The sequence below is a fragment of the Rattus rattus genome, chromosome 6 (assembly GCF_011064425.1).
Source record: "Rattus rattus isolate New Zealand chromosome 6, Rrattus_CSIRO_v1, whole genome shotgun sequence".
NCBI classification, from domain to species: domain Eukaryota; kingdom Metazoa; phylum Chordata; class Mammalia; order Rodentia; family Muridae; genus Rattus; species Rattus rattus.
The window spans coordinates 24,374,967-24,386,445 of record NC_046159.1 but is presented as its reverse complement, the minus strand read 5'-3'; the positions used below and the strand labels follow the sequence as shown (position 1 = coordinate 24,386,445).

General features: G+C 45.0%; 1 protein-coding gene across 3 annotated transcripts; it reads left to right on the top strand.

Annotated features, from left to right (window-relative positions):
- Positions 1 to 287: 287 nt before the first annotated feature.
- Nanog (Nanog homeobox) lies at positions 288 to 7,933 on the top strand. 3 transcript variants are annotated; one of them, XM_032907394.1, is made up of 4 exons: positions 288 to 643; positions 3,437 to 3,705; positions 5,777 to 5,863; positions 6,295 to 7,933. In XM_032907394.1, exons 1-4 carry the CDS (start codon positions 490 to 492, stop codon positions 6,721 to 6,723), a joined length of 939 nt encoding a protein of 312 aa, XP_032763285.1. In that variant the 5' UTR covers positions 288 to 489; the 3' UTR covers positions 6,724 to 7,933. The 3 variants fall into 3 exon arrangements, with proteins under 3 accessions (XP_032763285.1, XP_032763287.1, XP_032763286.1); XM_032907396.1 differs by having other exon boundaries at positions 490 to 643; positions 6,346 to 6,723; XM_032907395.1 differs by having other exon boundaries at positions 490 to 643; positions 6,298 to 6,723.
- The last annotated feature ends 3,546 nt before the right edge of the window (positions 7,934 to 11,479 follow it).

The following is an 11,479-nucleotide window of genomic DNA, read 5'->3' as shown; positions in this document are numbered from 1 at the left end:
CACACACAAACACACACACACACACACACCTTTCTTTAGATCGGATGCCCCACACTTTTCCTCCCTCTCGTCTGGGTCACTTTACAGCTTCTTTTGCATTACAATGTCCTTGGTGGGCCTGGCGGGCGGGATTAACTGTGAATTCGCTGGGCTGGTGGGGCGTGGGTGCCGCCAGGGTAGAAGGGGCAGGGGAGTAAGGGGTGGTACAGGTAGGGGGCTTGAGGGGGAGGAGTAAGCCTAGGCGCTGGGACCTACCTTTTAAATTTGTCGCCTTGAGCTGTTGGCCTTCAGATAGGCTGATTTCGAGTCTTTCTCTTCTGTGGGAAGACCGAGGCTCGCATCTTTTTGGCTTGTTGGCTCTTTTACATCTGGACATTTAACTCTTACTTTTAAGATCTTTCCCTCTAGACACTGAGTTTTAAAGTCTTAACTTTTTGGTTGTTAAAAACTTTTTTTTTTTAAAGTCCCTTCCCTTGCCATCGGGTTGACATGAGCGTGGATCTTTCTGGTCCCCACAGTCTGCCTAGTTGTGAGGAAGCATCGAACTCTGGAGACTCCTCGCCGATGCCTGCCGTTTCTCTTCCTGAGGAAAATTATTCTTGCTTACAAGTATCTGCTACTGAGATGCTCTGCACAGAGACTGGTAAGGAACTTGGTCCCCGAAGAACCAAATTAACTAGGGTAAGAGTTGGAAAAATGGGGTGAAGGGTTATTGCCTCTATGAATTTTAGTCACTAACATAACCAGGTTATCTTCACCAGTTTTCGGGGTACGCCTATGTTTTCCTGGTGGCACATTGGTCTTCTAGTCTAGACCTGTAATAGAGAACAGGTACACAGAATGGAGCAATTTGAGGCTCTTGTGTGTATTTGAGAAGCTAAACATTTGGGGTCTTGGGAATATATTACAGTAGTTAAAAGGGAGGCAACGCTATCCACACAGCACTTGGGCGTCTAGGGGTAGAGAGTGGTATCCTCAGTAGCAGGGAGACCTAACATCCTAGCTTGGGACAAGCACCCCGTTTTTGGTGAGGTTATACAGCTAGAGTTAGCAATTTATCCAGTTGGCCTTTTGTTCCAGCAGTAGCCGTTGGCTTTTCTTTCAACCTTTGGGGATGCAGGTGTCGCTTAGCAGTTCTGGGATCGTGAGCTGAGCGCACCTCCTAAACCCCAAACAAGTGCACAGTAAAGAGCGCTCCTTATAGCTAGCTGTTGGAGCCAAGGTCTGAAACTCATTTTGTCTGTACAGAGTCAGCCCAGTACTCGGGCTTGTAGTGGTAGAACCAAGTGGCTGCTAGGTTGTGGTGCTCCGGTGTGCGCTGTGGTGCTCCGGTACGCGCAGCGGGGCTCGGGTGTGGTGCAGCGGGGCTCGGGTGTGGTGCAGCGGGGCTCGGGTGTGGTGCGGTGTGGTGCAGAGGGGCTCGGGTGTGTGCAGCGCTAGAGTAGTGTGAGCAGTGTACACACTCTACCACAGCAGAGCATTCATTCAGGCAGAGGGCTGCTGTGTTTGCTGTTTAGTATAGTTTAACGTCACCGTCTTTTCTGAGCTTTAGGTTAATGTCTGTCTTCTTGATTTTTTTTTTTATTTGTGGTTTTCCATTTTTTATTTTTGAGGTGGGAAAAGTGCTGGGTTGAGAATGAATGGGTGGGGATATTCTTTGCACGTTAAGTGCAGATGTGTGCATGCTCCTAGTGCCAGTAGATGGCATAACTTCATTTAGGAGCTGCTTTAAGGGTGGTTTACTTACTGCCAGATTGCAAGCTAACATCCTCACAGAAGTATTGCCTTCTGCGTGGAGGAATACTTCTGTGCCGGAGGTGTCTTCCAGACGGCGCAGTCTAGGAACTGTTGGCGAAGTCTCTTGCCCAGGCTCTGGGTTCAACCCCTGTCTTCTCAGAAGAACAAAAGAGGCACACAGAAGTCTAGCACTGAGGCAGGAGAATTGGAAGATTTCGTCTTCTAGGAAAAAAAAAAAAAGCCAACTGAAGAGCTAGAGGGTCAAGGATAAGAGAAACAAATTTGGTTAATTGGGATTTTATTCTAGTACTGGTAATTTAACTGACCCTCTGGCTGGCTGCTACCAGCAGAAAAGACTGTGGGACGACTATTTTGAAATATACCTTTTTTAAAAAAAAATTGAGGGGGGGTCTAAACTCGGGGCTGAACATTGCTAACAACAAGTGATTTAACTCCGGAAATTTCCTTAGGTAACATTCAGTACAATGGATTTCATAATGACATTTTCTTTTATATATATATATGTATGTGTGTGTGTGTGTTCATACCTAAAGTTAGTGTGTATGTAATATATATGTACATACACATACATATATAGTGTATTCACACACACACACACACACATATTTGTTGTGTGACCGAGATATGGCTTGCTCAGTGGTAGAGTATGAAAGGATCCAACAGGGTTCGATCTCCTAGCACCATGCAAAAAACTAGGGAAGATAAAAATCCCCAAAACCTGAGTCCTGGGATAAACCTGCACTCAGAAAGGAGAAAAGTAGGACCCAGAGGGCAGGCCAGCCTGGGGCTATCTGAGACCCTATCCCTCAGAAAGAAAAAAACAAAAATAGGCTAGACCTTCTGCTGCCTAAGCACTTTTGCGCTCTCTCTCTCTCTCTCTCTCTCTCTCTCTCTCTCTCTCTCTCTCTCATCTACCTATCCACTTGTTGAGGCAGGCTGGTCCCAAACTCTCGCAGTGAGGCTCCAGTTTGTGCTGCCTGCCTCCTGTCACAACCAGAAGTTTACACAGTGTAGATTTGCTCACGGCTCTAGTCACGGGGGGAGCAGGCTGGGATCAGAAAGAACAGACTACAAATTCATACTTTCCATCCTCACATTGAACTATTTGTTGATTAGTTTGTCTTTGTTTTTAATAGGATTTCCAGGGTCTAAGTGTATCTAATGATACACGGATTGTAACTTAGAACACGGATGTAAAACGGAGATCTATGCAGAACGATACCATGGTATTCCGGGTTGATTATAATAAAAAATTAAGTTTTTTTTTTTTCTTTTTTTTTCGGAGCTGGGGACCGAACCCAGGACCTTGCGCTTGCTAGGCAAGCGCTCTACCACTGAGCTAAATAAATCCCCAACCCAAAAAATTAAGTTTTTCTTGTTACTTAGATCTTCAGCTCTGAAGATAACTGCTTTGAAAGTAAATACATTAAACATAATATTTAAGAATCTGGGACAGTGGTTTGTTTGTTTGGTTGATTTGGGTTGGGTTTTTTTTGAGGCAGGGTTTCTCTAAGGCGTGACCCTGGACGTTCTGGAATCCACTCTGTTGAACAAGCTGGTCTTAAATCAGGCAATCTGCCTGCCTGAGCCTCTCAAGTGCTGGGACTAAAGGCGTGAACCACCACGCCAGGCTGAGGATGTCTTATTCATTAACAAGTTACCTGTTTATTCCTAACAGCCTCTCCTCCGCCTTCCTCTGGGGACCTCCCTCTTCAAGACAGCCCTGATTCTTCTACCAATCCCAAGCTAAAGCTCTCTGGTCCCGAGGCTGACAAGGGCCCTGAGAAGAAGGAAGAGAACAAGGTCCTCACCAAGAAGCAGAAGATGCGGACTGTGTTCTCTCAGGCCCAGTTGTGTGCACTCAAGGACAGGTTTCAGAGGCAGAGGTACCTCAGCCTCCAGCAGATGCAAGATCTCTCTACCATTCTGAACCTGAGCTATAAGCAGGTAGGCTGCTTGGCTGTCGCTGTAATGTAACAAAATGAGGCTGATTTGCTAATGAATAGAGCTAACATCTGGATGCCTCTCTACTCTAAGACCTATCCTATTCTGTCAAAATCATAACTGTGTGATTTATATATTGTCTACTTTGTTTTATCAGTTACTTTTTCTACCAAATCAGGCTCTCGCTGTGTGGACCTGACCTCTGTAGACGAGGCTGACCTCAAACTCAGGCTGCCTCTGTCTCCAGAGTGCTGGGACTAAAGGTGTGCCTGTTTTTTTTTTTTTTTTTTTTTAAAGATTTATTTATTTTATTTATATGTTATTACTCACTGCTTCTTCAGTCCCATTACAGATGGTTGGGCCACCATGTGGTTGCTGGGAATTGAACTCAGGACCTCTGGAAGAGCAGACAATGCTCTTAACCGCTGAGCCATCTCTCCAGCCCCGTGCCTGTTTTTTTTGTTTGTTTGTTTGTTTTGTTTTGTTTTGTTTTTCCACTTTTCTTTCCTTCCTTTTTTTTTTTTTTTAATTTATTCATTTATTATATATAAGTACACTGTAGCTATCTTCAGACACACCAGAAGAGGGCATCAGATCCCATTATAGATGGTTGTGAGCCACCATGTGGTTGCTGGGAATTGAACTCCGGACCTCTGGAAGAGCAGTCGGGTGTTCTTAACCGCTGAGCCATCTCTCCAGCCCCCCCCCTTTTAAATAATTTATTCACTTTTAATTTTCTTCTGTCCATTGGTGTTTTGCTTGCATGTTTGTCTTTATGATAGTATCAGGTCTCCCGGAACTAGAGTTACAGACAGTCGTGAGCTGTCATGTGGGTCCTGAGAATTGAACCTGGGTCCTCCGAAAGAACAACTATTGCTCTTAACAGATGAGCCATCTTCTCCCCAGCACCTACCTGGCTTCACTTTGCAGACCTGGCTGTCATGGAGGTCACACTGTAGACCAGGCTGACCTTAAAACTCAGAGATCTGCTTGCCTGGGCCTCCCAAGTGCTGGGATAAAGGCCTGTGCCACCATGTTGGGCTCTGGCTGTCTATCTTTGATAGTAAAATTCTGGATTGAAAGGCAGTCCACTGTGCTTGGTGGTTCACAGCTAAACTCTCAGCACCAAAGGCAGAGACAGGAAGATCAGGGTCCAGGGCAGCTTGGAACTCAGTCAGCAAAACAAACATAGAAATGAGGCTTGTGGTCCTGCCGTGGATCCTTGGGGAATGGGGGGGGGACACCTTCAATCTGTGGTTCGGGGAGAAGAACCTTCCACCTTAGACCATGGTCAAGTTTATCCGTAACCTCTTAGAGAAGGCACGCACTACTGCAAGGTCGAGTTGGTTCCCCCAACCCTGGGGGGAAATCCCTCCAGCTATTCAGAGTGTGAAAAAGATAAAAATTCAAAGTGCTAAAGCCGGTGGCTTCAAACACCTTACAGTTAAGCTGTGCTGAACGGTTTGGTGGCCACTGAGGTGTGGATGTGGTTCTATATCAGAGATCAAACGTGGCATTGTTGGCTATGATGTTTGAAGACCAATCTTTAACTTCCAATTTGAGTTCTTATTTGAATGTTCTTGGACCAAGTGTAATGAGACTGCTATCTGAATAAAATACTAGCTGTCAAATAAAAAAAATAAAATAAAATAAAATAAAAAAAGGAAAACAGAAATGGGGCTTGTATGTACCTAACTTGTCAGTAACATATACAAGACCCTGAGATCAATCTCTAGTGTTCCTCCCCGCCAACCTACAGCCCCAAAACAGCTTGAAATTTGTCCTCTGATCTCCATGTGCCTCCTACATTGCAAGTAAGTTAAAAAAAAATGTTTTTCAAACATGAAGCTGGGCTCATCTGCATGCTATTTTCATGTATGGGCATGTATGTCTGTGTGCAGTGCTCCAGGCAGGTCAGAAGAGGGCATCAGGCCTCCTGGGACTAGAGTTACAAATGGTTAGGAAGCCACCGTGTAAGTGCTGGGAATTGAACCTGGGTCCTCTGGAGGAGCAGCCAGTGCTCCTGTCCGCATTCTGTCTGTTAAGCTTGTTCAAATGTCCTGTCACTCTGCAGGTTAAGACCTGGTTCCAAAACCAAAGAATGAAGTGCAAGCGGTGGCAGAAAAACCAATGGTTGAAGACTAGCAACGGCCTGACTCAGGTAACAAGACACTTTTTTTTTTTTTTTTTCTTTTTTTCGGAGCTGGGGACCGAACACCCAGGGCCTTGGGCTTGCTAGACAAGTGCTTTACCACTGAGCTAAATCCCCAACCCCACAAGACACTTTCTATGCTATCCTTTCCCCCCTCCGTCTTATTTCATGTGTGTCAGCACCATGTGTGTTGGGTATAAATTGTTCATCAGTCCTGAACCTTCCCATCCCTCTTCACCCAAGCACTCTTTCTTGTGACCTTTTGTTCTTTGAGGCAGGGTCTCTCTACGTAGCCCTGGCAGTGAGAGATCTGCCTGCCTAGTCTCACGGGTGCTGGGATTGGTGGCCTGTTCCACCGTGCTAATCTTTTCTTTTCACATTTCAGCAGCTTACAGCTTTCTATTTCCCTTTTCACTCACTGCATTACTCACCTCTTTCAGAAGGGCTCAGCGCCGGTGGAGTATCCCAGCATCCATTGCAGCTATTCTCAGGGCTATCTGATGAACGCGTCTGGAAACCTTCCAGTGTGGGGCAGTCAGACCTGGACCAACCCAACTTGGAACAACCAGACGTGGACCAACCCAACTTGGAGCAACCAGACCTGGACCAACCCAGCTTGGAGCAACCAGGCCTGGAGCACTCAGTCCTGGTGTACTCAGGCTTGGAACAGCCAGACTTGGAACGCTGCTCCGCTCCATAACTTCGGGGAGGACTCCCTGCAGCCTTATGTGCCGTTGCAGCAAAACTTCTCCGCCAGTGATTTGGAGGCGAATTTGGAAGCCACTAGGGAAAGCCAGGCGCATTTTAGTAGCCCGCAAGCCTTGGAATTATTCCTGAACTACTCCGTGAATTCTCCAGGCGAAATATGAGGTTTACACAACAACTGGGCTTAAAGTCAGGGCAGGGCCAGGGTCAGCTTTCTTCCTTCTTCCAAAGAGTTTTATATATTGTTCTTATTTTTTTAATTATTATTTTGTTTTTGTTTTTTGTTTATCAAGGTAGGGTTTCTCTGTGTAGCTCTGGCTGTCCTGGAATTCACTCTGTAGACCAGGCTGGCCTCGTACTCAGAGATCTGCCTACTTTTGCCTCCTGAAGGCTAGGGTTAAAGAATTTCTAAAGATTTTCATAGTTTTTTATTTTTTTAATTATTATCTGTTTTCATGTTTGTGGTTTTTTGTTTTGTTTTTGTTTTTGTTTATCAAGATAGGGTTTCTCTGTGTGGCTCTAGTAGTCCCGAAACTGGCTCTGTAGACCAGGCTGTCCTTGAACTCAGAAATCTGCCTTTGCCTCCGGACTGCGGGGACTAAAGGCAGTATATAACCACCTGGCACATTGTTTTTATTTTTATTGTTTTAGTGCCAGAAAGCAAACCTAGGACTTTGAGCTGGGCACCCACTCAACCACTGAGCCCCGTGTTGGCTGCATTTGTCTGAGCTGGGTAACTTGTCTTTTTTTTCTGTGTTAACGATGGGCTTTGGAGACAGTGCACTATACACCCTATCCTCCCCCAGGTCTCGCACACCCACCTTACTCCATACCAACCCAGGCTTGTCTGTCTTTTTTTTTTTTTTTTTTTTTTTTTTTTGGAGCTGAGGACCGAACCCAGGGCCTTGCGCTTTCTAGGCAAGCGCTCTACCACTGAGCTAAATCCCCAACCTTGTCTGTCTTTAGAAGCTTGGGTCTTGGTGTGCACTGTGTATCGTTTTGAGGGGTGAGGTTTAAAAATATACAAAGTATAAAGATTCATGCAGATATGGTGGCTCCTCTCAAGCACAAGACAGAAGGATCATGAGTTTGAGGCTATCTCAGATATAAAATAAGTTCAAGACCAGCCTGTACTATGTCTAAATAGTAAGACAGCATCTCAACAAAATAATAAAACTAAGGTAAGGAGATAAAAGTAAAGTCTCAACAAAATACAAGATCTCGCCTGCTACGGTTCTTTGATTTCCTCCGTGTCTTTGCAGTTCCGCCAAGAGGCTTCTATGTTAATATCTGTAGAAAGATGTTTATATTTGACTGTACCATGATAAACCAGTGCCAGCTGGACTAGTTTAAATAAAACACGAATTTTACCCATAGTGGTCTTATGTCTTGTCCAGTGGGGTCACTATACCTTTTTTTTAATTAATTAATTTATTTATTTATTTATTTTGGTATATGAGGGAGGGTCTAACTCGGTCCAGGCTAACCTTAAGGGAAAATGGGTTATTTCGGCTTACAGTTTGGGAGCTTATACTGAAAGAGTTGGAATAACATGGTAACCAGAGCAGGTCAGCTGCGTGCACAGCCAAGAACTGGATAGCCACGAATAAGAAATAGATGTTTTAAAAACTTATATTTTGGGGTTGGGGATTTAGCTCAGTGGTAGAGCGCTTGCCTAGCAAGCGCAAGGCCCTGGGTTCGGTCCCCAGCTCCAAAAAAAAAGAAAAAAAAAAAAAAAAAAACCTTATATTTTTCCAATTGTGTGTGTGTGTGTGTGTGCACGCGCGCGCATGTGTGTTTAATGCCCTGAGGAGGCCAGAAGCATTCGGTCCCCTAGAGATGATGCTACGTGAAGCCACCTGACTCGTCTGCTGGAAAACGAGCTGTAGTTCTCTGGAAGAACAGATACTTGACCGGTGAGACTGGAGAGTAGTTTTTATTCCCGTGAAATAGAACTTGTGGAGAGAGCGAGCCCCTGAGGTCACACCTAGCGCTTCTAGGAAAGAGGAGGAACCACTGTCTCTTATTTTTGTGTCACATTGGAGATTAATCTGGGACTTCACCTGATTCCAGATGGAGGCTCTTCCCTGAGCTTAACCCCCCAACCTACTTGGTGGGGGGAGATGTCAAGTGTTATCACAGGAGACTGAGAGGCCCTGTGGGTTCAGAAGTGAGTTTGGGGTTTAAGGGTGAGTTGGAGAAGACTTAAATTTGCTGAAAAGACACAGATATGTGCATGTGGTATAGTTGTGTGCAAACATTCTGGTTTACTGTGGGATACGAAGGAAATGAAGTTAATGTAACTTCTAGTGCGTTAATTATAGATGTTGTAGTAGTTGTTGATCAGTTTTATTTAGCTAAAGCATTGTAATACAGAAAAACACGGCAGAAGCAAGCAACACCTAGTAACTGCCAGGAATAAACAGCCCTAACTGTCAATCACACCAGTAACTCATGACCACTCACAGGGGTACCCATTCCAGCCCAAGCAGGTTCCGTAGCTGCTGCTCAGCTAAAGAGAAGGCTATTTTGGCAGTCAGAAAAATTGTCCCCCATTGTGTCATAGAGGGCACATTATCACAAAGGTTAGGACACCTTCCTTGGCAAAGGCCAGACTAGACAAATTCCATCCAGAATTCTCATCTGTTTTCTGCTCTTCGTTCTTGGGGCCATCGGCATCAGTGGAGGTGGCTGGAGTGTCAGAGATGGTCACTGCCACCTCCACAAACCCTAACTACCCTTACACAGAGACCACTTGGCTTTAAAGTCTTATGGGCTTCATTGATAGGACTCTAAAGTGTGTGTGTGTGTGTGTGTGTGTGTGTGTGTGTGTGTGTGTGTGTGTGTGTGTGTGTGGTTGTGGGGATCAAAGCCAGGGACTCTTAGACCCTGGGTAAGTGCTCTACTGTGGAGCTCCGCTCAGTCCTTGGTGTGAGACGCTTATCTTTGGTTTTCAGGGCGGAAGGGATGACACCAATCCCCAGGAGTGGGGACAGCTCCAGAGGCCTCCAGCTGCCGCTTTTCCTTGACTGGTTGCTTGAGGCTCCCACCCAGGGACCTATTCAAATGCCTTAGTCAACTGGTTCCTGAGTCCCAAGCTGTCGCAGGACCCCAGCTGACTTCTTTATTTAACAAATTCTCTTTTTCTCAGGCTAGGGCTCCTCTCCCTCCTCTGTCTGGCAACTCTGCCTCCTCTTTGTAGTTCACCACCAGAACCTGTTTTCTCGCCACTATCACCGGGTTTTCGAAGATCGAGTTTATTCACCGCAGAATTAACCTTTTCCTTTACCCGAAGAAGCAAGTCCTTGCAATTCACTGAGCAAGGTCTGTGCTTCTGAGCTTGGGAGTTGGTACTGTCCAATTACAAAGACCCAGGCAAAGTCAATCCAGGGTGCTTGTGTTAGACCTAAGGAAAAAAGCCAGTCCCAAGACTGCCCAATTAAAGCAAACTTTATTTAGAGGTACACCGGGAACTGGCTAGCCCAGGTACTTGAGTAAAACAAGCTTGATTAAATTAATTAGGCCACGGTGGTTTGTGTTAGTGATCTTCCTTCTCTCATCTTTGGGATTAACATTTACTCCCTTGGGTTCAAAATGAAAGGGATAATAAAAACCAGAAAATCAAGGTAGATTTAACTTTTACACTCAGACACAAACTGGAGTGATACCCTCGTCTGGGGAGGAGAGACCAAGAAAGCAAGAGTTTCTAAGGAAAGAAAGGTGGGGAGAGGCAGGCTGGCCTGTGGATTCGTTTTTCTTTCACTTTCTCGAGAAGATGGCTTTTATGCTCAGCGAGTCTGTGAGGGAGAGAAGAAAATCCTTGGGTTCGCACCTTTCCTAGTCTTTGTGGTATCTGTTTCAAGCTCTTAAGGTGACTTATTACAGTAAATTAAAAATAAGTTATTTAGGGGCTGGAGGAATGGCTCAGCAGTTAAAAGCACTCTCCATTCTTCCAGAGCTCAATCCCCTGTAGTCAGAGCCGTTGGCTTCACCCCACTTGGTTGCCTCACCCCTGGCTTGCTTAGGCTCCTGTATGTATCTACGTGTGCTCAATACACACACACACATACACACACTCACTCACGTACACACACACACACACGTACACACACGTACACATACACATACTTACACACTCACTCACTCACGAACACACACACGTACACACACGTACACACACGTACACATACACACTCACACATACTTACACACTCACTCACGTACACACACACGTACTACATACACACGTTCACACACATACACACACTCACACATACTTACACACACTCACACAAGTACACACACACACGTTCACACACATACACACACACGTACACACACTCACACATACTCGCACACACTCGCACATACACACACACACACACAACAACGAATTGCTAAATAACACAAATTTATTATTTATTATTATTACGTGATAAATTATGATAACATAAATAAAAAAACAAACAAAAAAAAAACCAGAAAAAATGGTGGTAAAGACAGCACAGAGGCTGTCGAGTGTCTTTGAAGCTCACCAGTCATTTTCATTTCCCTATAAACCATCTACATCTCTATCACTAAAAAGGATAACAGGGGGTTAGCGGGAGATATTCTCTCTCTCTCTCTCTCTCTCTCTCTCTCAAGAATTGTTTATTTTATGTATATGAGTATACTGTCGCTGTCTTCAGACACACCAGAAGACGGCATCGGATCCCATTACAGATGGTTGTGAGCCCCCATGTGGTTGCTGGGAATTGTACTCAGGACCTCTGGAAGAGCAGTCAGTGCTCTAAACCGCTGAGCCATCTCTCCAGCTCCAATTGCCTCTTAATTTTCTGTAATATTTTATGGCTTTCATTGTTGCTTTAAGTTGAGAAGAACAGGAACAACAACAACAAAAGAAAAAACAAAGCAAAACAA